Raw genomic sequence first — 26,682 nt, forward strand, 5'->3', positions numbered from 1 at the left:
GCTGTGCGGGAGCGCTGTATACACCGCTCCTAAACCGCCTCTGACATTGAAATCAATGGGCAACGCTGCAGAGATCCCTGCAAAATGCTTCACAGCGGAGCTTTTTGGCCTCTTTTAAACCCTTGTTATCCCCTTCTTTGGGGTTAAAAGCACCCGGCTCCCATCCGTACAGTGCCAGTAAAGCGCCGATGAAATGAGCGGCACTTTTCAGTGCAGTCTTCAGTGTGAAAGGGGTCTAACTGTATAGCAACTCTTCTTTTTCATTGCTGGTAAGTAATAGATTCAAAACAGGAGCAATGTGGTGTCACTGAGTTCTTGGTGAAGGAGAGGTGCAGGTGGTCTGACATTCGCAAAATGCATCCACAGGTAGTCCAACATCCACAGTGTATGGAGATGACACCACTGACAAGACCAATGTGCACAGATGGATGAAGATGTTTATGGTGTCATCTCTGTAAACATTCTATAGTCTTCTGTTGATGTCAGACCACCTGAACTCCTCCTTCATCAAGAACTCAATGACAGCATGTTGCTTCTGCTTGGAATCCATTAAATACCTGCAATGAAAAATAAAGAGGAGTTACTATAGAGGAAGAGTTACTCTACCAACATGTGAAATTTGAACAACCTATATAGGTTAAAACAGAAGTATGGGGTTTGGTTTTTTTGCAGAATCATACTTACCCAGGTGATGCTGCATCTGTCCCCCACCAGCTCAAACTCTGAGAACCGAGCGATCAGACATTACTGATCGCTCGGTTCTCAGGGCTCCCTTAGCAATGAGCTGGTGACTGTCAGGCACAGCTCTCTGCTCTGCCCCTTCCACCCCCTACTCACTGGAGCGCTGGGCTGTGGAGAGGGTGGGAGCAGCTGGCTCCACCTCTCAGCGACTCGCTGAGAGGCTGAGCTGTGTGCTGGCCCAGGGATGTGGGCAAATCCCGATTTCATTGTCATGATCTTGCCTGAGCCTGGACAGGCTCTGTGATGTCAACCAGTTTGTTGAAAATGGGTCACAGGAGTGCAGAACGCACTGATGAACCACAGGTGAAGTACAGCCAAACAAGCTTTGGCTGTACTTCTCTATTAAAGAAGAACAACACCCAAAAGAGAATGCTCCACTTTTCTGCCCCCCCCCCCCTCCACTTTTCTGCCTCCCCCCCCCCTCCTCTTTGACTTTTGGCACTTTTTTGGGGGGAGCAGTATCTGGTTTTGACAGGTACCCACTTCTGCCCAGATTGCCTAGGTGGAAGTTCACCCCCCCCCTCTTTGTCCATAGCCTTCTGGGACACGCCACATTTCCGAGAAGGCTGCGGGACTATTCACAATGCACAGCACAGCTTGCATATGAGCAGTGAGAAGCCAGCTATGGAGGCACTCGGAGACACAGCCGGCTTCCCACATTAAATATGCTATCTGGACACCTGAAGACTGGTGAAGAACCGGCCAGAGTGAGGATGGCGCTGGATCCTTGGACAGGTGTACTTTTATTAAGAGTCAACCGTTACTGTATTTGTAGCTGCTGACTTAAATTTTTTTTTCTTTCTAGGGTGAATGTCCTTCTTAAAGTGTAAGTTCACCTTTACAGAAAATCTGTAAGGTGAACGTACACTGGACCCCCTCCCCCGGTCCCGCTGTACCTGAGTCCCGCGATCACCCGCTGTGAGACACAAGATCGCCACTTTACCGGTCCAGGGATTTGAAATCCCTACAGCTTTCTCTCCTCATCTCCAGCGCTGACAGAACAGGCTAGGCGGGTCCTCATTGGTCGGCGGTCTCCATGTGATGGTGCCGACCAATTAGAATGCCTCCTATATGTACCTTTACAAGGTACATTTAAGAGATTAACCACTTAAGGACTAGAAGGACTGGCCCCCCTAATGACCATTTTTTGCGATACAGCACTGCGTCGCTTTAACTGGCAATTGCGTGGTCGTGCAACGTTGTACCCAAACAAAATTGATGACCCTTTTCCCCACAAATAGAGCTTTCTTTTAGTGGTATTTTATCACCTTTGCATTTTTTTTTTTTTTTTGCACTATAAACAAAAAAAAGTCAATTTAATAAATATCCCCCAAAAAATGTAAAAAAACAAATTTTTTCATTAGTTTAGGCCAATATGTATTCTACTACATATTTTTGGTAAAAAATATTGCAATAAGCGTATATTGATTGGTTTATGCAAAAATTATAGCGTCTACAAAACAGGGGATAGATGTATGGCATTTTTATTATATATTTTATTTATATTATTTATTATAGATTTTTAGTGGGACTGTGACATTGCGGCAGACAGATTGGACACTTTTTGGGACCAGTGACATTTATACATTGATACTACTATAGTATTATAGTACTATAAAAATGCACTGATTACTGTATAAATGGCACTGGCAGGGAAGGGGCATTACACTAGAGGGTGATCAAGGGGTTAAATGTGTTCCCCGCTTGATGTTTCTAACTGTGGGTGGAGTGTACTGACAGGGAGTAGAGAGAGATCGCTGCTCCTAATCACTAGGAACAGACAATCTCGCTCTTCTCCCCTGACAGAATGGGGATCTGTTTGTTTAAAAAACAAAAAGATGATGGGTCCACTGATGGCACCTCAACCATATATGTTAATTAATGCAGACCCGATTCCATTCACCCAGATAAGGTGTTGCTGTCGTAGACAAGCAAACTGGACCAAAAGAAAAGATGTGGGAAACCTCAGATGAGAGAATCCTGAGAGATAAAATAAGTTCCCCACTCCATCTCAACAGTGTGGGACTTAACAAACCATAACTAGTGTAGATATTAATTGATTCTCAGTAATTTGAGCAATGTTTTTATTCTTTAACGTGAACAAACTTTTGTACATTTTTACCAGACTCTAGTATTTTGCTGCCTTGGTAGCCACTTTGTCTCTCAGGGTTCTCTCATCTGAGGTTTCTCCCATCTTTTCTTTTAATCTGTTTGTTTACACTGGCAGATCCCCGTTCTGCCACTCTGTGTTGCGATCGTCGGTGGCCGGCAGACATTGCGTCTTCTGGACCCGCTGATTGGCTCCCCCCAATAGCGAATGGGCATGTGCGCGCCCACAGATCTTTGTGTATGTGCCTGACGTACAATGAGGGCGATTCGCGCAGCTGAGCCAACCTGCCGCAGTACAACCACGGTGGCTGGTTGGCAAGTGGTTAAGCCGTGAGGATTTCAAATTTCCTGACCAGTGATCGCGGGACTCAGGTACAGCGGGACTGCGGGGGGGGGGGGGCGAGGAGGGGCTCCAGTGTAAGTTCACCTTACAGATTTTCTGTAAAGGTGAACTTACCCTTTAATAAAAAAAGTTATGCCCACTTTTGCATCACTTTAGGTACAGCCATAATACTATAAGCACATAGGTAAAATGCATATTGCCACTGAAAACTTACCCTTGCCAAATGTATAGGTGCTGTAAACTTTTGCAGAAGTGCAGATTTCCCTGTGCTTGGTTTACTTCCCGTTGTACTCCCTAAACATGCAATATTTCAGCCTCTGCATGAAAAGTAAACTAGTAACATCTTGGTTTACAACTAAATATATTGCCATCAATGAGCCTGTGACAGTACAGCTGAGGCAGCTAAATACAGTGGGCAGACTGTGGATCATTTAAAAAAACACTGACTTTTTATTTCAATTCAGCAAGTTTCAGATGAGGTTTTCATAGACTGTAGAACTTAAGTACATTTTAGTGCTATCAAAACCAGAACACATTGACGTTTATCTTAAAGGCATCATTAAAATTCCAAAGCTGCTGGCAGTGTGCTTGTTCTGCCATCACAGCTCGGAAATTCAGAATTATATTAGGACACATTGAAAATGTTTTCTATGAAGAAGGTTCTGTAAACCAAAGACTTATGCAGCTTTGAAGTAAACTTTTACTTTGTGCACAACAAAACCACTGACTGGGGAGAGGGAAGGAAGACGTCGTCTACGGACCTTATCCATTAGTGATTGGACCAATTTATGTACTTTTCAGTAGTGGGGCTTTCCCCAAAAGTCTACAAGATTTTAGTGACAGCATCCACAGCTGTTTCTCGTATGACTTATTCAACAGACTAAAAAAGTTAGCTCTGTTAAAGCAGAACTACAGTTAAAAATAACAAGATAAAAATGAGTAGCCTATTAACCCCTTCCAGCCCAGACCAATTTTCAGCTTTCAGTGCTGTCACACTTTGAATGGAAATCATGCGGTCATTCAACTATGTACCCAAACTACATTTCGTACCATTTTTTGGAGACAGATAAAGCTTTCTTTTGGTGGTATTTAATCATTTTTCATTTTTTGCAAAAAAAATTATAAAAAGATCGAAAAAATTTGTAAATAAGTAATTTTTCTCCTTCACTGATGGGCACAAATTAGATGGCCCTGATGAGGAGGCACTTATATGCAGCACTGATGGGCAATGATAGGAAACACTGATAGGTGGCACTGATGGGCACTGATAGGCAGCCCTCATGGGCACTGATAGGCGGCAATAATAAGCACTGATAAGCAGCCCTTATGGTCACTGATAGGCACTAATGGGCACTGATAGACGGCAATAATAGGCATTAATAGACAGCACTGATAAACAGCATTGATGAGGAGGCACTAATGGGCACTAACATGCATCACTGATGGGCACTAATTGGCATCACTGGGGGGCACAGGCGGGCATTACTGGTGGGCATCACTAGTGGGCACTGATAGGCATCAGTGATGGGGCTACACTCATAATCAGGGCAATCAGCAGGTACCGCAAACTCGATGTCCGGCACCAGCCCATCAAAATGCAGAGGTGATTAAATACCACCAAAAGAAAGCTCTATGTGTGGGAAAAAAAGGACATGCATTTTGTTGGTTTCAGCGTTGCACGACCGCGCAATTGTCAATTAACGTACCGCAGTGCCGTATCGCAAAAAATGGCCTGGTCAGGAAGGGAGGTAAATTTTCCGGAGGTCAAGTGGTTCTAAACCCCAAAAAAAAGTTAAATATATTGCAGTTTACCAATTCTTCTTTTTCAGACTTTTTTCCCTTTATGTTCACCTGAGGACCCCACCAGTAAGGCTACTTTCACACTTGTTTCACAAGTGTTTTTGCATTAAACATAGCGCCTGAAAAGCGCCTGTAAACTGCCTCTTCTGCAGCACCAGTGTGAGAGCCTGAGTGCTTTTACACTGGGGCGGTGTGCTTGCAGGATGGGAAAAAAAGTCCTGCAAGCAGCATCTTTGGGGCGGTGTGGGAGCGGTGTATACAGCACTCCTAAGCCACCCCTGCCATTGAAATGAATGGGCACTGCTGCCACAGCACCTGCAAAGTGCTTTGGCAGCGGTGCTTTTTGGAAGCTTTTAACCCTTTCCTCGGCCGCTAGCAGAGGTTAAAAGTGCCCGCAAGCGGGCTAAAATTAGCGGCGCTTAACGCTAATGTCCCCGCGCCCCATTGTGAAAGCAGCCTAACACACTTCACTTGGACCGCTGCATTGTCAGCATAGGGCGGACGATAGTGTTAGATTTTCATGGACTTGACTAACGAATTAAAGCAAATCTCCAGCAGTTTTTTTTTTTTTTTTCATTTTGCGATAAAGGTTTAACATAAATTAATAAAAGTTGACCATTGTTGACCAGGTATGCCTGGGCACACCCTAATCACCCATTTAGTACTATTGGGGGGGTGGCTAAAAATCTGCTAGCTGGATAAACTTATGGGGTTTTTGCTTACACATGTGCGATGCCCCTTCCTGTCCAGCCCCAGTATCCCTTTAGGGACTCATAAACTTGATCACTTGAATGGGTCATGTTCAACAGGCGCTGTACCCACAGAAAGCAACAGAGGTTATAATCTGCCATGGACACAAAACAAAGCATCACAGTGGCAGCATGTGTACACCCCAGCCTTGTGATCCCAAACCATCCTTAAATTTACAGATGGTTTGTAAAAAACAGTCACTTTTCTCCTGTCAGTAAATGTCCGTGGACAAACGGGTGTTTGAACTTTGGGTTGCACACCTTAATGCAGTAGGCTGTGCACACCTATGCTTATTAGCCAGATCACAGGGTGGAAATAAAGAGGAAAACAGTCTAAAAATAAAACTAACGCAGCCACCACACTTAAGAATTAGTAAGTTGCAATATATTACATTTTTGGTTTTGAGTTCAATACCACTTGCCGACCGGCTCACGCAGATATATATATGTCGGCAGAATGGCACGCTGCACAAAACAACATACCCGTACGTCACTCAGTCATCGGCGGATAGCGGGTGCACCAGCTTGATGTCCGCCAGTGGCCCGCGATCGTGGCGTGGAGAGGCAGAACGGGGAGATGCCTATGTACACAAGGCATTTCCCACTTCTGCCTAGCAACACAACAGGGATCTACTGCTCCCAGTGATTGGGAGCAGTGATCTCTGTCGTGTTCTAGTGAGCCCATCCCCCCTACAGTTAGAACACACCTATGGAGCACACTTAACCCCTTGATCGCCCCTAGTGTTTAACCCCTTCCCTGCCAGTTACATTTATACAGTAATCAGTGCATTTTATAGCACTGATTGCTGTATAAATGTCAATAGTCCCAAAATAGTGTCAAAAGTGTCCGATCTTTCTGCCGCAATGTCGCAGTCACGATAAAAATCACAGTTCGCCGCCATTACTAATTAAAAAACACTAATAATAAAATACCATAAATCAATCCCCTGTTTTGTAGACGCGATAAGTTTTGTGCAAACCAATCATACGCTTATTGCAATTTTTTTTACCAAATATATGTAGAAGAATACATATTGGCCTAAACCGAGGAAGAAATTTATTACAGCAAAATGTAAAAAAAACTTTTAATTAATTAATTTAATTTTTAAATTGTCAATTTTTTTTGTTTATAGCACAAAAAATAAAAACCGCAAAGGTGATCAAATACCACCAAAAAAAAGCTCTATTTGTGGGGAATTTGTTTGGATCTGGTTTATCAGTTTAACCAGTTAATATGTTAAATGCTTAGAGGAAAATTCTTTTAACCACTTCAGCCCCGGTAGAATTTACCCCCTTCTTGACCAAGCCCTTTTTTTGCGATACAGCACTGCGTTGCACGACCGCGCAATTGTCAGTTAAAGCGACGCAGTGCTGTATAGCAAAAGAAAGGCTTGGTCGGGAAGGGGGTAAATCCTTCCAGGGCTGAAGTGGTTAAAAGAAGTTGAAGAATCAGAAGTTTCCTATAAGCATTTAACATATTAACTCCGGTTCATCATTTTGGGTTGTTGAAACAAGGACTGTATATATATATTTTTTTGGCAAAAAAAAGTGATTTTCCACATACTTTTAAAAAATCAGCTGTTATTACGCCTAGCCAAGTATGTACAATCATTGATCAATGCTTCCTTTTGGGTCTCTCTTGAAGTTTTGTCCAGACCTTGTTCAGTATCTTGGAGGGATTGTTCTGCCAGGAATAACACGGAGTCCTTGCACCCCAGAAGCCAGGTCAGCATCTGCTCCATACAGCAGCGCTCCACAATAGAAAACACACACGTTGACGTTGGAAGGTCCCGCGTATAGTAGAGCCAGCACAGGAAGGATATATGTCAAACAATGAACCCAACAGTCTGAGTTATTCACTTGAAACTCATTAATCATATCCAGTGTTCCATAGATCTTTATTTTGATTGGTTATTGGCCTTTCTCGTAAGGCTGCGGAGAATTTTATTCGTTAATAATGGTAAAAAAGTGGCTGATTAAGTATTCATATTTCATGAAAATTGCTACACAAGCCGACCTAATTGCTTTCTGGAGGACACTGAATTAGGAAACCTTTTAGCCACGACAGCTCGGCACAGTAAGTTTAATATTACTGCGAGCAATTGAATATATGTCTGATTAATCAAGGGACATTTAGCAAGGATAGTGCATATATTTAAAATGTAATTTCTTCATATATCTTGCATTTAATTAGCTGATAAAGTTGTCCATTCGCCGCCATGATTTATTTGTAACTGTTTACGGGATTTAATAAATAACTAAATCGTACTCATGATTTGTTCTAAGAGAGCAGGATTGAGAAAAGATACTCATCATGTCGAAAAAGTCTCATACATTTGTTTTTTAATCTGCATTAAAATAATGACAGTTGGAGTCTGATGGCTGCATTGAAAATGTAGATAATTTAACTAAACATAGAAGGTGTTTATCAACTTAAAGCATATCACTTAAACTCAAACCATAAATGTCATATATTCCAATCATTAGATGTAGTGGCTGCATTTGTTTTTCCCCTCTGCTTTCCCCTGCTGATCTGGCCAGTAACACGCCTCCTGTATTATGCCCCATACACACGGTTGGACATTCCGACAGGAGGATTTTTTCTGACGGATTTTGGCCCCAACTTCTCATACACACGGTCAGACAAAGTTGTCGGGAAATCCGACGAAGTGATGTAAACCACGTGCGACGGGACTATAAAGAGAGCAGTAGCCAATAGCTTTTGTCTTGTAATTTATTCTGAGCATGTGTGGCACTTTGTCCACCGGAATTGTCTACACACGATCGGAATTTAAAACGATCGGATTTTGTTGTCGGAAAATTTTAGATCCTGCTCTCAAACTTTGTGTGTCGGAAATTCCAATGGAAAAAGTCAGATGGAGCCCACACACGATCGGATTTTCCGGCACCGGGATCTGATCGCACATTTTCTGTCGGAAAGTCGAACCTTGTGTACATGGCATTAGAGTGCCCCCAATCTGGATGAAGGGGCAACATAGACACCTTTGGACAGCAGCATTGTCATGCTGGGGAGAGGGCAGTGTTAGATGTACTAGCAGATTTAGATACACTCATAGGTGTGCGGAGCCTATTGCATTAGGGTTTGCACCCCAAAGCGCAATTACACATGCGTGTGTGTGTGTGTATGTGTATATATATATATATATATATATATATATATATATATATATATATATATATATATATATATACATAGCTCCCAACTGTCCCTGATTTGGGGGGACTGTCTCTGATTTGGAACAATGTCCCTCTTCCCCCCTCATTTGTCCCTCATTTTGGTCTGATCTATATAGTTGTATATATGTATGTGTATGTATCTATATAGTTGTATATGTGTATGTTTTAAAAAAGTGTTTCCCAGTGCTGTATTTGTACATTTTAAAAGCCAATATAAAGGAATAGTAGTGGTAAAAACCTTAGTGGTAACCTTTTTTTGGTTAATTTTCCAATGTAGTGATATATTATATATAGTGGGTAGATCATTAATTAGTTATTATAAGTACTCTTCCGCAGCAACCCAAATCTTCCAGAGAGATGCACTTTATTGACTTCCAAAACAGAACAAAGTTTTGCAACAGATGACACAATCCAACAGAGTAAATCTTACAAATCTAGTAAATAGTCAGAGCTCCATGTTCCTTAGACCTTGGTGCCTTCATAACCACACATCCAGACAAGACTGAACGCCATGTTATAGCCCCAACACATTGAATGGCTGAGTAATTTGATTGGCCCTTTCCATTAAATGCTTTGATCTCCTTGTGTTTTTTTCAGAGTGACAGAAGATGACCCCTAGCCGTGAACAGCTGTAGTCATAAACTGCCCTAATTCACATTCTTGCATATTAACATCAACAAGTTTCCTTCAATATGCGCTATTAGATTAATAGATACCACCTTAACAACCTTTTATGTGGCAAGAGGCATGTCCTATGCCACATACATTTGTTAGCAGGGCCGCTGATAGGGCAGTACAACCAGCCCTGTTGTACCGGGCCCGGCCAGCAGGGGGGGCCCGAGCAGCTTTTAACTTCTAGCTAAAAAAAAAAAAAACGAAATAACTATATTAACCTGCACCCACTTGATTACTAACATATATAAGGAATATATATTCATTTCCTGGGCCCCATCAGGTTACCAGAGGGGCCCAGGAGGTGAAAGCAGAAGAGGGACTTTTTTTCCATTTTCGGGTGCAGGGATACAATGCTGTGCCGCATGCTGTTCTCAGTATACCTGCACAAACTAAAGTTCTTCCTGCTCACTGTATGCCTCTCCGGCGGATGGATATTACTGTTATACGGCTCCCTTCATCCAGTAAGTGCTGCAGCTTGAGGGACTTGTCACTGGGACGGCTGAGACAGACAGAGCAGCAGGAGTAATCTGGACAATGGCAGTGGTGCACAGGCAAGCAGTCCCCTGCACACACACACACATACACTGACAGGTCACACTATTGTAGCATGTGCAGTCCCTAGACTCTGTGTGCTCATGGTTATTATCATTATGATGATCAGGGCACAGTAGGTGCTGTATGGCTCTGTCAGTGTAACATGACTGTGTGGTGCTGACTTTCCTGATATATGACTGTACTGTGTGTTACAGACTATAACTCAGCACAGCCATAACAAAGTCAGCTTCACACAGTCATGTTACACTGACAGAGCCACACAGCACCTGCTGTGCTCTGATCATCATAATGATAATGACCATGAGCACATAGTGAGATGCTACTTTTACACATGTGATGGGGGAAGGGACAGTAAAAATACATAGCCAAGCTGCATTTTTACCACCCCCAAACCACTCTCCTTTCATAACCTTTCACCCAAGCTTTGCAATTAGGTCCTTTTTCATGCAGACCTGATTGAAAGCTCCATATGAAGACACAAACTGAATGGGCACAGATGTCAAAACACTGACATCTCTCCCATTCAGATGCAGTTATGATTGGTGGGGCGCTGTAAATGTTAAATGTTCCAGCTCCTGCCTCCTGCCCTGACAGCGTGGAGGCAGGGGTGGGGTTATGGGCGGAGCCAGGATGGGTTGTGGGCGGGGTCAATGGGGCCCCGTCAGGTAGGCTGTATGGGGCCCCATGATTTCTAACAGCGGCCCTGTTTGTTAGTAGGTGTACCTCATTCATATCTCAAAATGTTGGGAGGTACAGTATATTAATATGGCAGTAGGGAAATGGACAGTGTCAGTAGACTAGTAGATGGTGTCAGTAGGGCAGAGGTTGGTGTCAATAGAGCAGTGGACAGTGTCAGAAAGGCAGAGATTGGTGTCAGTATTTTATTTTATATATATATTTTTTTTATTATTACTTTTTTACAATTGTATTATTTTTTTATAGTATTTATTTTAAAGTGATTGTAAAGCCCCGTACACACTATCATATTTTCTGCTGATTTTTGTCTTCAGATTTACCAAAACCATGTAGTGCAAGGGCTTGACTGATTGCATACAAATTGAAACTCCTAAGGTTTGACCTCATATTATATGGTTTTGGTAAATATGAAGGGCAAAATTAGCAGAAAATCTCATAGTGTGTGCTTACATGTCTTACTTACCTCCACTGTGCAGTTCTATTTGCACAGAGTGGCCCGATCCTTGACTTTTGGGTTCCCCTGGCAGCGCTGGTAGCGCCTTCACGCATAGTATAACCCCCTAGGAGAAGTACTCTTCCGGGGGGGTTACCTTGCGGGCAGGCTCCCTACATTCGGCGTCTATAGACGCCAGATGCATTAAGGTGAAAAAACATGAGGGTTTACAATCCCTTTAACAATAATGTTTTATTATTATTTTTTGTTTTTTACTATTTGTTTAGGAGCCCCATTTGGGGGGCTTTGGTGAAATAACAGGGATCTAAACAGATCCTTGATGTCTCACTTTGAGACAGAGAAAGGGACTGAGGACAGAGATTCCCCAGTCCCTTCTCTGTGCAAACCTTTGGATACACTAAACAAGTTGAAGCCAAACTCCAGCTAACACCTTTTTAAATTAATTGTTGCAACAGTTTTTTCCTTTTGGGATAAAAATGTTACATAAATAAATAAATAAAAGCTGATAATTGTAAGCACCTGTAGTTTGTCTCAACCCTTTAACTACTACATCTGCAGGGCAGCTTGTTCTGTTGATAAATAACAGACTTACTATCAGGACCACCAAGTGCAAATAAAAGAAAGAAAGCATAACAAAAAAATGAATGCAGCCATCTCATGTAAGTATTGGTAATCTGCAATACAATCATTTTTGGTTTAATACCACTTCAGCTGAACTCCAGCCAGATATATAAAAAAAAAAGCAAATAATGTGGTTATTAATTAAGTATAATTAAACCAGTGTAAGTACATGATTTTGACTTGATTACAGCCACTTGTAATCTTCTATACAAGAACACTTACACTGAGAAAGGCAGGAGAGCACTTAGGACCAATGAGATGCTCTGCATTCACATGTGCTGGTAAAGAATATGCTAGCGAGAGAAAGAAGGATGAGTTTATTAGTCTCCTTCTCCCTATGAACGCCATGATAGCCTTTGTTGTGATCACTGGAAGTTAAGGAAACCCATGGTTACAGCATACATATTTTTATTTTAGAACATCAGTATTGTAATAACAATACAAACAATAGACACACGCACATGAACTTTAATGGCATCCCAGTCTTAGTCCATAGGGTTCAATATTGAGTTGGCCCACCCTTTGCAGCTATAACAGCTTCAACTCTTCTGGGAAGGCTGTTCACAAGGTTTAGGAGTGTGTCTATGGGAATGTTTGACTATTCTTCCAGAAGTACATTTGTGAGGTCAGGGACTGATGTTGAGACGAGAAAGCCTGGCTTGCAGTCTCTCCATTATGTCATCCCAAAGGGTTGAGGTCAGAACTCTGTGCAGGCCAGTCAAGTTCCTCAACCCCAAACTCGCACATCTATGTCTTTATGGACCTTGCTTTGTACATTGGTCCAAATCATTTGGTGAAGGGGAGATTATGGTGTGGGGATCTTTTTCAGGGGTTGGGCTTGGCTCCTTAGTTCTAGTGAAGGGAACTCTTAAAGTGGTTGTAAACCCTCCTCCATAGGTTTAGCCCATAGCAATCCTTACTACAAAAATCACGATATGTAAATTTCACCTTACTGGCTCAGTTTGCTTGTAATCTGTATTTTTGTTTCTGCTGACGTCAACGCGCATACGTATCTTTAACACATTTGCCGGCACACTCTCTGTGCTGTCACTCCATAATGATGTGTGCCGTATCCTTCCTATCCGTTCGTTGCACCATGCTGAGATCCCACGATATTAGTCTCAGTAAACATCTCCTGATACACCCCATGTGACCTTGCACGTCACAGGGGGTGTAAACATTGGGACAACACAGCGTCCTATCAAAGCAACAGCATACTGCAGTGGGACATGTTGTCATGGTGATCCCAAAATGAAAGTGAGGCTTGGCTAAGAACCCCAGTGAGCATGTGTGAGATTATATATTAGAATAGCAGGAAGGACAGAAGTAAATTGCTAGACAGACTCAGAAGACAGCAGTTAAAATGAAGCTGCCTTTTCCCAGGAAGAAGAATTTTTAAAACCACTGTAAAATGGTAATAGACACAATTAATTATTAATAATTAGTTATTAATAACGTGGAATGTGTTAGAATAAGTTGCTATACTATCTTATTTAAAAATGGCTTCATAAGGAGAGAGTTTACTTCCTCTTTAAGGTATCAGCATACCAAGATACTTTGGACAATTTCATGCTCCAACTTTGTGGGAACAGTTTGGGGATGGCCCCTTCCTGTTCCAACATGATTGCGCACCAGTGCACAAAGCAAGGTCCATTACGACAAGGATGGGCCCAAATAGACAAAACAGTTCCCATATATGCATTTCAATAGTATATTTATCTCTTAGTTTTTTATTTATGTGCTCCACTGAGGAGACTTTCTATGATTTCTAGAGTAGATTACTCTGGGTTTAGTGGAAGCATCTTTTAATATAAAGCTGGTGTTAACAATCCAGTAAATTGTCACGATTTATGCTGATGCTGGGCTCTCTGCTCTAATAGGCTTTGATAAAAGTTCCATGTCTCAGACCCTGCTTGCAATGTCTTCTACTGAATCAGCATGCTATCTGTGCTGCTCATCAGAGGATCAGTTCCAATTACTTCAAAGTCTGTTGGAGAGATCCTTTCATTGGTAGGCTTGTGGAAAAGGCCGCATTTAACTTTTTATTAAAACAAAGCTGACTGCAATTCCATCCATTGGGCTGGGATGATAACTTGATATCTTATATGTAGATACCACAGAGAAAGCAATGGTATACCTCTGGATTCAATGGTAAACACCTTTATTATGGCAAAGGAACCAAAATAGAAATCCGGTTTATGTCTATCACAGTTTTCATCCAAATGCTTCCTCCATTTTTAACAGATATATATATATATTTTTTAATTGTTGCAGGATTTACAGATCATCAGCACAGATGAGAACCAGGTGTTCATTGCTGTCCAGGAATGGTACCAAATGGACACGTATAACTTGTACCAGTCGGATCCTCAAGGAGTCTACTACTCTATTGTCCTAGAGAATGTGAGAAGCACAAAACAACCAGAGGAGAACGTCCTGATCGACATTCTGGAGGTAAGATAAAAATACAACTTTCCTAATCATGTTGAGTTATAATGGAATTATCACCGAGATCAAGAAAAATCACCAATAAATAGTACAGCCTGAAAAAAGCAGAACTGTGTAGAATTGCTGTCATATATACAGTGCATTGAAAACGATCTTTGGCATCTGCTAGGTGCTTAAGGAAGGCATTTTCCCCCACTGATGCCAATGATCGTTGGGCTCCTCTACACCACCCTGTGCTGTTACAAACAAAATATTATATAGAAGTAGCTAGTCACATTCTACTGGACTTAGGGCCGGTTCACACTGGGGGCGATGCGAGGCGACACGACTTGCCTCGCCGCGACCTGCCGCGACCTCAGCGGCGACTTGCAAATGACTTCTGTATAGAAGTCAATGCAAGTCGCCCCGAGGTCGCCCAAAAGTAGTACAGGAACCTTTTTTCTAAGACGGAGCGACTCGAGTCGCTCCTCTTAGAACGGTTCCATTGTACAGAACGGGGGCGACTTGTCAGGTCGCGGCACGGCAAGTCGTGTCGCCTCGTGTCGCCCCCTGTGTGAACCGGCCCTTATTCTGTAATGCTGAAGATGTTTTGTAGCTTGTCCAAGCTTCAGTTCAAGTGACTTCTTTAGTTCTGTTCAGAACTAAAGAAGTGGCCTGAACAAGCTACGAGATGTCTTCAAAGATTATAGAACAAGTCCAGTTGAGGGTGACTAAATACTATTAGATTTCCCATGACCTGGATAAATAAGAACCTTTACAGACACACAAAGCATTGTGTGTCTGTAAAGGTATAATCAAAATTATACTTTTTTGGCATATTGACTAATTTACAATGACCCTGGAAAACGCTCTATTACTTTTATTTTCAATTAGCCAAAGTTATACTGGAACTCCAGAGTACCCAGTATGAGCAGCAAAGTATAACCCTTTCTGGAACACTTGATCATAAGTTATCTAAAGTGTGTCAAAAGCCCAAACTTTTGCGTTTAGGACCCCTGTCAGTTCTTTAATGCTGTGCTAATTTTGCTATGAATCAGTTTTATAATTAAAGGCTAAGTTTACCTTTCATAGCATGTTACACCCATATGTAAGTATGGACAAGAAAAATGGAAGAGAGTGTGCGGGAACCTGACATTGCATCCACGATCTGCTGATAGCAGATGCAATGCTTTGCAGGCTCCAATAGGAAATGATTTTAAATGCACAGATTAATTTTTTTTTTAAAGGTGAACCTATCCTTTAAATTAACTTGGACATTTGATTGGAGCTGTCATTGTATTGTATATATGTAGATTCTCAACTCAGGTCCTCTCCCTGTTCCTGAGAGTAGTCTAGACTTTGTGAAGAGCTGCCAAATTGGAGTGTGCCCACTGACAAATTTAGTGACCCCTAGAAAATCTATGGAGATTTACCCTCTTTATTGGAGCTGGTAGTTGTCACCAGAAAAGAAAGCAATGGAGAAAAACAACATTTTAAGATTCTTATTATTAATATACATGATTTTTATAATGCCAACATTTTGTGCAGTACTTCACAACATGAGGATAGTACAGTTAAAATACATTTCAATACAGTAGGAATCAGATGGTCCTACTTGTTAGAGCTTACAATTGAAAAGGTTGGCTCGTGTGATACAAAAGGTAATAACTGTGGGGGATAAAAGTACAGTTATTAGGTGGAAGCAGGATAGGGAAGAAAAGGGTATGACGAACTGCCTGGCACCCTGCCTGGGTGCCCCTGCCAAGACACAGCTTCCTCCACTCTGGAACCAGGTATTATAGCTGAGAATTGCACCCAAGAACTAGACAATGCTGGCTTAGGTGCAAACTGGAACTCTTTATTGTAAATTCACACAGAATTTATACCACACAAAATTAGATAACAGCATGATCACATTATCCTAAACAATGCAAACTTTAAACGGTAATGTCATCAGTACATTTCATGAACAGCTAGCAGCTAACAATAACCTTATTAAACAGTTATCTAATTAAACAGCAATCCAATATTTACCCAGTGAGCTAATTACCAGCTAGGCCCCTGACAAGCCTTGATTAGTCAGGGAGTGCCCACCCCAGACAGTCCAGCAACAGATCTTATTACCCAGCTTTCTTTTCAAATCCATCTTCTCACTTAGTTTTAATTTGGCAGAGACCATCATGGCTTCCTTGACTGTTAAATATGGTCATAACATGTAATCTTGTATTATATAACAGCACATCTTCCTGAATGCTTGTAGCTCCCTGAAATACCATGGCATATAGTCAGTATACAATTGGTTACCCTGTAGGCCCCTCCAAAAGCCCCTGTCCTGGGTGGGTCTGTCACAAAGTGATTTCAGGGATCACCTAAAAGTGGACAGAGTAGGGGATAGTCGAGCAGATTGGGGTAGGAATTTCCATAGGAGAGGCTCGGGGGAAGTCCTGGAGGTGAGCATGGGAGGAGGTGACAACAGAGATAGAGAGCAGGAGGTCTTGAGAGGAATGAAGAGAGCAATTTGGGTTGGTATTTTCAGACTGGTTTAGTGATGTAGCTGAAGATTGAGTTGTGGATGGCTTTGTAAGTTGTTGTTAGTATTTGGAATTTAATTATTTGGGTGAGAAGTAGCCAATGGAGGGATTGGTAGAGAGGGGTGGCAGACACTGAATGGTTGGTAAGGTGGATGAGTCTGGCAGCAGAATTCATGATGGACTGAAGGGGGATAGCCTATGTAAATGTGATCCAATGAGGAGGAAGTTGCAGTAGTCAAGGTGAGAGATAACCAAGAAGTGAATTGAAAGCTTTGTGGTGTTATTGGTTAGGAAGGGGTGTATTTTGAGAGGTTGCAGGGGTTGAGGCGGCAAGCATTGGACGGTAATTGGATGTGTGTGATCGAAAGGAGAGAGCAGAGTCCAGGGTTACAAGTAGTACCCTGGCATGTGGGAATGGGTAGATAGTTGTGCCTATAATAAGACCTGCAACGGCCAAAAGAGGGTATTTCTTTTCACTGGAGAGTTTTTCTTTCACTTTCTGTTGCGTCCAACACACAGGGATCTATGTAGGCTGTCACCGATGACAACCCTCTGAAGATGCTAGTTGCTTGACCTCAAATAAGTATGCAGCAACATAAGTCATAACTCGTTACTGGCTCAGGATCAGTTTATCATGACAGCCAACTGAGCAGCATTTTCAGAAGGAATGTTCAGCTGTCCCAGTGATGTATTCTATATGCCAAGTGTTTTTTATCATTCAGGTGAGCCCATTTATCCCTGCTAAGTACTGTTATTGTTAAAGGATAAAAATGGCCCAGTGACCTTAGTTTTGACACTGCGTAGCAATGAATAATAACAAGGCCTTTGTCTTTCGAAATTTTGAAAAGAATTAAGCAGCTGTTTGGCCATTTGTAAAATCTCACTCAGCTTGGATTACCGCTTTGCCAAACAACCACATAAAAAAACTCCACAATGAAAAAAGGGATTATAAAGTGCATCTGTGCATGACAAACCTCCTGGAGCCGGAGCCCATATTGATCTTGCAGAATGTGATCCCAGTTATGAGAAGTACTTGTAGTAAAATTAATGACCCGGGAAGAAAAAAAATACCAATGTGGTGAATTGCTATAGAGTTTAAGATGAGTTTAGATGAACTTTACAGTCTATTGTTTATGTTACGGGGTTTCTTTTGTTGACAATGGGCACCAGTTCATGGCTGGGCAAAGCTGGTTTAATACAGCTGAGGATGACAAGCAAAGCACAGATGGACAAAAAATATGCTGCATTTGCAGGTTACAATATATAATAATATATAATATACTTATAAGACATCAAACCTGATTTACTAAATGATATACGTGTGTGATCACACACAGCTACCACATAAACCTACAAATCATATGCTAATGGCATTTTTTTTTTTTTTATTTGATGTGCACAAACATGTGTGCAACGGTTATAGCAAACATATGTGGAATTTATCAAGATGGAGCTTTTCCTTTCTTTCTTTCTTTCTTTTTTTTTTTTTTTTTTTGTTTAAAGTGTAAACCCTTGCATATACCCACTGAAGTGACTAGCTTCAGGTGATACACAGACATGAAGCAAATCCTCTTGTATAAGTTGTACCTGATTATCTGTTGTCCTCTCTCCTCTACAGCTGTTCAAATTTCAAAATTTACACTTGCATTTCTGCGCTTCCAGAGAGAGAGGGCGGGAATCTGATCTCACACAGAGTTGAGTGTAATCTGAGACCTAAGTGGAGGGAATGGACACACCCCCTCTACCCAGTCTCATAGAGAAACATGCACAGCTGAGCCAAGGGCAGTCACCTGTTGTGTGCTGCAGGGGCAAGGTCTGCTGTTATAGTGCTGCATAGACTTATCAAAAGTGGCTTATGCAGACAGCAGAGGAGTGAAAGTGGACACAGAAATCACACAGTCTCTAGACAGAGACAAGTACGCACTATAGAAGGATATGCTCTTTTAATTTTTTTATTTCAGAAGCCATAACTCATGTATTAATGGTTACCGGTATGCCCATCATCCTAAAAGGACTGAATACAGCAAATGTGGAACAGGGTGTCAAAAATTAAAAGAGTAATGTAACTTCCACACTTCCATATGGATATAGAACACAGCTATTCTCATGATTTTCGCCATCTTTTTCCATTAAAGAATGTACTCCACATTTATGCCTTACATTTTATTATAATAATAATTTGTGTAATTATAACAAGGGGGTTTGTGTGTTAAGGTCGCTCATTAGCTAAATTAGCCCCTGTGAGCAGAACGATAGGTGGGAAAGTTGAGAAGGTCCTGCAAGAACGGGAAGGATAGAGCAAAGAAAACAGGTAGGATAGGAGCAGAATGGGGGAAAGGCCTGGCGGGAGTGTTTGTGTGTGTTTGATTGGGGGTTGAGTGATGACTCCTATAGGGAAGAACAGGAAAGGAAGCAAACATCCATGTAAGGGCCAAAAGGTTCTTTGCTATAAAATGTAAACTCTAGTCTCCAAACATATACCAGATAAGGCTTAGCATCTGTCTAGTTTTCAGTGTCTATGTAAGCCATGTTAGTATTTTATACTGCGCATGCGCAGTTCTTTGTTCACATGCCCAGGAGTTTGAGCACTGGTCAGCCTACTAGATTCCACACACTGGTGCTTGCACTAGATTTCAGTGGTAAACACATCAATTTCATTTGATACGCCTATAAGCTTGTACTTTTCATAGCAAAGAGTTCATTTTTTTTTACTTCAGGTTATTTAAATTTTTTTATTGGTTTATGCATTGTGTGGTTTACCTTATAGGTGCAAGGGGCAAAAAAGGCATATTATTTGGAAATTTAAGCCTCAAGGCAAACTAGGACTGTGCTATATACATTGAACATCAGTGTATGATCAGCTAGGTTCTTGAATTGATCACGGCATATATGCGGGCATACAATCCAGTCCTAGTCTTTGTAGTCAATTTTTTTATTTTATTTAGTAAATCATCCTCACTGTTATTGAAATAATACCTCACTGGCCCTGGATCACTTCACCCAGAATGGGGTTCTTAGTAACAACTGCAACACAATGAAGGAGGGAATACATGAAGGGGGTAGGTGCTAAATCTGCTTGTTATTTAAAAAGGGCATCCCTGGCACCAATGGTGGGCTTCTCAAGCAGAGTTTGGAGGATTGGACATGTGCTATCTTACCAAAAGTATTGAAACGCCTGCCTTTACATGCATATGAACTTTAATGGCATCCCAGGCTTAGTCCATAAGGTTCAATATTGAGTTGGCCCACCCTTTGAACCTTTAACAGTATCCAACATCAGTGCCTAACCTCACAAATGCGCTTCTGAAAGAATGGTCAAACATTCCCATAGACACACTCCTAAACCTTGTGGACATCCTTTCCAGAAGAGTTGAAGCTATTATAGCTGCAAAGGGTGGGCCAACTCAATATTGAACTCAACGGACTAAAACTGGGATGCCATTAAAGTTCATGTGCGTGTAAAGGCAGATGTCCTAATACTTTTGGTAACAAAGTGTATGTTTTTGCACATATGCAAGGCGCCAGACTCAAAATGTGGGATTGGGCTGGTGAAAGGAGTTCACCCAGTACAAGTTGTTGCAGTGCCAATTAGGTTGGCACCAGGCTTGATGAATGGGGGTGGCTGAAAAAGTATGCAGCTGCTCATAGACTTGAAGGCAGTCAAATACGCACTAACTATCCAACTTTTAAGCTCGGCCATGTTTTCATAGAGAGATTGGAGCAGAGCAGAGCTAGGAGTAAGAAGCCAGTTCCAGCTTATAAGGAGGGAATGATAGCAATTGGCACAGATTTCCTAAGTCCCCTCTCCCCAAAAAAAAGTCACCGGTTAGTGAGCTCAGGGCCATCCACAGACATTTTATGGTCACCCTAACTAGCTGTAAACATCTGTGATGACACGTGTGTGGGTTCTGTAAGTGACAGGTTGCTCTTGAGAATCGGTTATTTCCAGAATGCTATGGATGGAGTAGGGAAAGGTTAGGGTTATTGCTGCCCGTGTCCCATTGGAGATATTTGTCCTCTCTCATTTTCCTGATGACTATTGTCAGAAGTAAAGAATATGGAAAATCCAAAATTTTACAGCTGTCACCAGAACAGTATAGAAGGGAAGAGGAAATCTTCCTTTGGGAATTCTGATACGAACTTTGTGAGAAGAGATTTCCTACTCTTCATCTTATCCAAGAAACAAAAAAGAGATTGGCTTTAAATGTCCAACGTTGCCCCGGTAGTGTCATGCATCAAAGATATTTATTTGACTGATATTCTGTCTCTTACTAATGAGCGCACACAAGTAACCCCATCCACAATGGGTTAGCATTGCAGCATCCAGTTTACAGAAAGCTGGTATTTCTATTGCTCCTGTTAATATGGCCAACATAATACACAGTCTAGCTCCATTCAGTGCACAGATGTTCATAATTTACATTAGACTAATTTCTAGCTGTAATCATGATAATTGCTATCAATTTCATCTGGCCATATGGGCACGTGGTATGCATCAGAGGGTGTAATTGAACACAATGACTAATGTATACCAATGTTCTCGTATTGGACTGATAAAAGACACAGTTACAGAATTTTGCAGTCAGTGTAATCACATGTGAGTAAAAGTATTCTCGCGCCTACCAATGTGTCCTAAAACTAGTGGGGTTGCAGCAAAACACCGGCAGGGGTATACACCCTCCCCAGATTAAGTGATAGTGATTAAGAAATGGTGTTGCGCTCCGACTACTTAGATCTAATTAAATTAACATGTACTCAAGTGACAACCAAAACAGAAATAAACTAAAATGTGAAACTGCATGTTTAAATAAGCTCAGACAATGTGCATAAATATTAAAGTGCAATAAACCAGGTCACATTGTGCGCTTGACAAAAAACTTGATATGAAAAATCCTCTATAGATGACAGTGAGATGATATTAAGTATATATCCAAATATATAAATGATATGAAAATAAAAAAAAAAAAAAAAAAAAAAAAAAAAAAAAAAAAAACACAACTGAGTGTCGTTATAAAAGTGCAAAACAGATCAAAGAATACACAAAATACTAATAATCCATGTGTAGTGTATCACGTGTCTGAACAAAATACTAATAGTCCATAAGCAGTGAAATGTGTGTTTGAGCAAAAATTCCAAAAACAAAAATAAGGTGAACTATAGTTATATGGAGAGCATATCCATTTAGTGATAAAATGCGTCCATTTGATGATCAACAAGGCAGTATCCTGCGTGCTCCAAAAGCAGGGGGTGGATTCCACCAGTGCTCCTATGCGTATAATATCCTCACACTAGGTGCAGTAATTACCTTACCTTACTGCTGTAAGGTAAACAGCATTTCCAAAGTGACGCTTGTTGTCCAATGTAGGTTCAGTAGGTGATGTAATCCTGGACTCTCATTCACCATGGGCACGTTGTAACATGCAGAGAAAGCAAGGGGAACACTCCAATAGTGAAGTACGTATTCACAATTTATTGGGTATAAAACGAAGGTAAGGTACTCACATTTAAAACAATAATAAAAGCACAACTTAAACGAACGCGTGTCACGTTCGCGCTTCCGGACGTCACTTCCGGTGTCCTTACTGGCCAATTGTGTTCCTACGCGTATCGTCAAATGACTTCATCAGGGAATAACAACTGGGGTAAGGGCGGACGTATAAATAGTGTCAGTAATTAGCAGCCATTTTTGTGAAGTCCATTGTGGCCCCATCTACGGCCATTTTCTCGTGGGCTAATATATATAGAGTAATGGTCAACGGACGTGACAGTGGCAGGAAATGTGCAAGCCTCACTTGCGATCATTTTGTGGGGGTATTTTTTATTGTAGATGATCATTAACTGTTATAGCCCGCTGGGAAATACCCAGGAAACATTATTCTTATTGGCGCAGCCCCAAAGGTAATAACAGAGCAACCCTTCTCATTAGCGCACCTGCGCAATAACGTTCGTTTCTAAAATGACATCTAGCATAAAACAACAAGAAAGAAAAGTATGGGCAATACTGGACGAATATATTAAAATTGAAAGTGATTAAATAAAATCAAAATAAAAGCTACACTAGTAAAACCATAGTCATAAAATTATTATGTGTAAGAGATATCGATAATTATATAAAATCTTAAGGTGTGTGGTATAGCATGGCCAATAATTGGGAATCAGCTATTGGCGATATAAATTATCAACAGGTCCATCTAAAAAGCAGTGATGTCTAGGAGGGAGACAGTGATCTAAAACACACTTACGACTATTTACTAGATCACTACCAGTGTATAGACTGAGTGGTATGGGAAAGAATTAAAAGTTATAGCTAAAATTGTGTGTATATGAGATCAACAATATATTGGACTAGGATGTAAGAATTCCATGATAACGGCCATCATAGATGGTCCTAACGGGAGTCATAATCGATCTCCAAGAGTAACACTAAAAACATAGACTAATTAAAAAAAGGGGAATAGAATATATATAAAAATAGAATAGGATAAGATAGAATATGTAAAAATATCAGAATCACTCTGATATGAGCGTTATAGTTTAGTATGAGCGGTAGTCATAATCGATCTCCAAGAGTGACACTAAAAACAGAGACTGAGTAAAAAAAGGGGAATAGAATATATATAAAAATAGAATAGGATAAGATAGAATATGTAAAAATATCAGAATCACTCTGATATGAGCGTTATAGTTTAGTATGAGCGGTAGTCATAATCGATCTCCAAGAGTGACACTAAAAACAGAGACTGAGTAAAAAAAGGGGAATAGAATATATATAAAAATAGAATAGGATAAGATAGAATATGTCAAAATATCAGAATCACTCTCAATTTAGGAGAGGACACCGGAAAGGAGATCCAAAATTCACATAATAGTAATTTTAAAACATCCTAACAAAAGAAGCTTATAAATAATGTAGTCAAAAATCACTAATAAAACAATTAAGGTCAAAATCAATATTGAGTCCCTGGGGCGCAAAAGTGTCTAAAGTGAAAATCCATCTAGACTCTGCCTGACTTAGTGTTCTGACCTTATGGCTCCCTCTCCAATGTCTTTTGTAGGGTTCGATACCCCAAAACATAAGCTGGGTAGGGTCCTTGTTATGGTGTATGCAAAAGTGCCTGGAAACGCTGTGCTTGTCGAAGCCATTAATGATGTTTTTAACATGCTCTTTTATTCGTACCCTTAAAGGTCTTTTGGTGCGGCCTACGTATTGCAAGCCACAACTGCATTGCAACACGTACACCGCTCCCTCGGTATTACAGCATACGAAATCTTTTATTTCGTACGTGTTCCCAGTGCTTGTAGACGTAAAATTAAATTTCTTTTCAGCTGGGCGTTTTGTTTTTAAGCATGCAAAGCACCTTTTACATGGGAAGAACCCTTTACCAGTGAAGAAAGTCAGGCCTGTGGGTGGGGGGTCGGGGACGTTCTTGACTATCTTGTCCCTTAAAGTCATTGCCTTTTTGTACACAAATTTAGGGTATTCAGGCAACAATTCCTGTAAGTGTACATCTAAGCGTAGGATGTGCCAGTGTTTTCTGATAATCTTTTCAAATTTCTTGTGTTGAGCGTTGTAGTTTAGTATGAGCGGTATCCCATCCGTCCCTCGTGCCGGGGTGGTTTTATCTCTAATTAGAGTGGTTCGATCCATATTTTCGACTTCTGTAATTTTCTTTCTAATGTCTTCATTGTCATATCCCTTATTTATGAACCTCTGGCCTATCTTTTCAGCCTGTAGGTGGTAGTCCTTAGTGTTTGTACAGTTTCTGCGTAATCTTATCAGTTGACCCTTAGGAATATTACACAGCCAGTTGGTGTGATGGCAGCTACCTCTTGGCAAGTAACTATTCCTATCGACATTTTTGAAATGGGTCTTTGTATATAATTTGTTATTATTTTGTGTCACTTCTAGATCTAGGAAAGATATTGATCCGGTACTCACTTCCCAGGATAGTTTAATGTTTCTGTTATTAATATTTAGTCCTTCCAAGAATCTAACTAGGCTGGTTGTTTCGCCTCTCCAGAGTATCAGAATATCGTCTATATACCTTTTATATATAGCCAGTTCTCTGGGTCTGTTAGTGTATACCGCTTCCCCTTCCCATTGGGCCATGAATAAGCATGCCACACTGGGAGCAAATTTGGCTCCCATCGCCACTCCAGTTCTTTGATGGAAGTACTCACGGTTATGCCAAAAATAACTGTTTTTAAGGCAAAAGTCCAGACATTTAACCAAATATTTACGCTGGGAGCACGACAACGTGCTGTACTTTCTTAGGCCCCATTTTACAGCCTCACAGGCTTGATAGTGTTGAATCACCGTGTACAATGAAGAGACATCAACTGATGCCATAATCCAGGGTCCTTCCTCTTCAGGTAGTTCTTCTAATATTTGCAATACCTGCTTCGTGTCTCTCAGATAGGCTTCGGTTTTTGTGACCACAGGTTGTAAGAATTTATCTATGTATTCCCCCATTCTAGAGGTGAGGGAGTCAATCCCATTCACTATGGGCCTAAACGGGGGATCAATTTTATCCTTGTGTATTTTTGGTAAGGCGTAAATAATCGGAGTCCTGCATGCCTCTGGAATCAGGTATTTGGCTTCTTTTTTACTCAGGATATCCTTTTTCAGCCCGAGGTGAACTACCTGCTCAAGTTCTTTCCTACATTTAAACATGGGGTTCTTGGTTAGTTTTGTATATGTAGTGTTATCTCCTAGTAGCTTCTTCATATTAACGCAGTACTGTACTTTTGAGAGGATGACAATTCCTCCGCCCTTGTCGGCGGGTCGGATAACGATATCTTTCCGCTTTGATAGTTTCTTAATCCCATTTTTCATAAACTTGGGATCCTCACGCTTCTTGATTTTTAGGTCCTTGAGATCTTGTAGCACTACCTTTTTGAATACTTCAACATGTTTATTATTGGAGACCGTTGGGTTGAACACCGATCTATTCCTTAATTCACTATGTGTCACATCCTGATCCGCTACCTGGATGCGTTTTTTGATGGGATTGCTCGCTAGATATTTTTTAATGTTTAATGTCCTAACATATTTTTGTACTCCTAGATACGTCTCAAATTTGTCCATATTCTTAGTGGGAGCGTATTTTAGCCCTTTATCGAGTACACCTATTTCCTCTTGAGATAAGGGCTGCCCACTCAGGTTGAAGATCCCCTCCCCTTTCAGTCTCTTCTTTGCCTGTAATCTTTTTCCGGCCCTCTTTCCTCTCTTCTTGGTGGACTTCTCCTTATGTCCCTGGTATCGTTTGGACGTCTCTGTGGGTGAGTCTCCATACCTCTCCCTAAAAAAGGCCTATTCTGATAGGCGTCCTGATAATAATTTTGGCTTCTCCCGTCTCTATTCTCCTCATAGTGGTCCCTTAATGGGGCATAGTGATTGTACGTCGGTACCGAATATTGGTCATGAGAGTAGGTATGGCCCTGAGGTGGGCCCCAACTGTCTCTATGGCCATTTCCATAGTTGTGTGGTGGGCTCCTTCCTCGTTGTCCATATGCTCCTTGCGGTGGGCCTCTGTTATCTCTTTGGTCATAGCCCGGTCTGTTGTAGTTATTATTTTGTCCCCTCCTATTAGAATTGTTATTGTTTTTCCAGTATGGTTTTTTACCTCCATTTTGTGGGGTCTGATTGGGGTGAGGTGGTCTCCTATCACTCCTCTGTGGAGTCGAATAATTATAGTCATTTCGGCTCTCTTCTTGTCTCGGATATCTAGATACCTCCATTTTGTTTATATATTGTTGATCATTTTGTTGTGGTCCCTCTAG

At 41.2% G+C, this 26,682-nt stretch overlaps 1 protein-coding gene across 2 annotated transcripts in view; it reads left to right on the plus strand.

The window, feature by feature from the left end:
• SORCS2 (sortilin related VPS10 domain containing receptor 2) overlaps positions 1-26,682 on the plus strand; it is a 1,283,650-nt gene that overhangs the window by 1,020,265 nt on the left and 236,703 nt on the right. For both annotated transcript variants that reach the window (XM_077477839.1, XM_077477840.1), the window contains exon 9: positions 14,216-14,395. In XM_077477839.1, coding sequence (XP_077333965.1) covers positions 14,216-14,395 — 180 coding nt within the window. The remainder of the gene's footprint in view (positions 1-14,215; positions 14,396-26,682) is intronic.

Source organism: Lithobates pipiens, unplaced genomic scaffold (genome assembly GCF_037356315.1).
Source record: "Lithobates pipiens isolate NorthernLeopardFrog02 unplaced genomic scaffold, aLitPip1_a1.2 Scaffold_13, whole genome shotgun sequence".
Classification (NCBI taxonomy): Eukaryota; Metazoa; Chordata; class Amphibia; order Anura; family Ranidae; genus Lithobates; species Lithobates pipiens.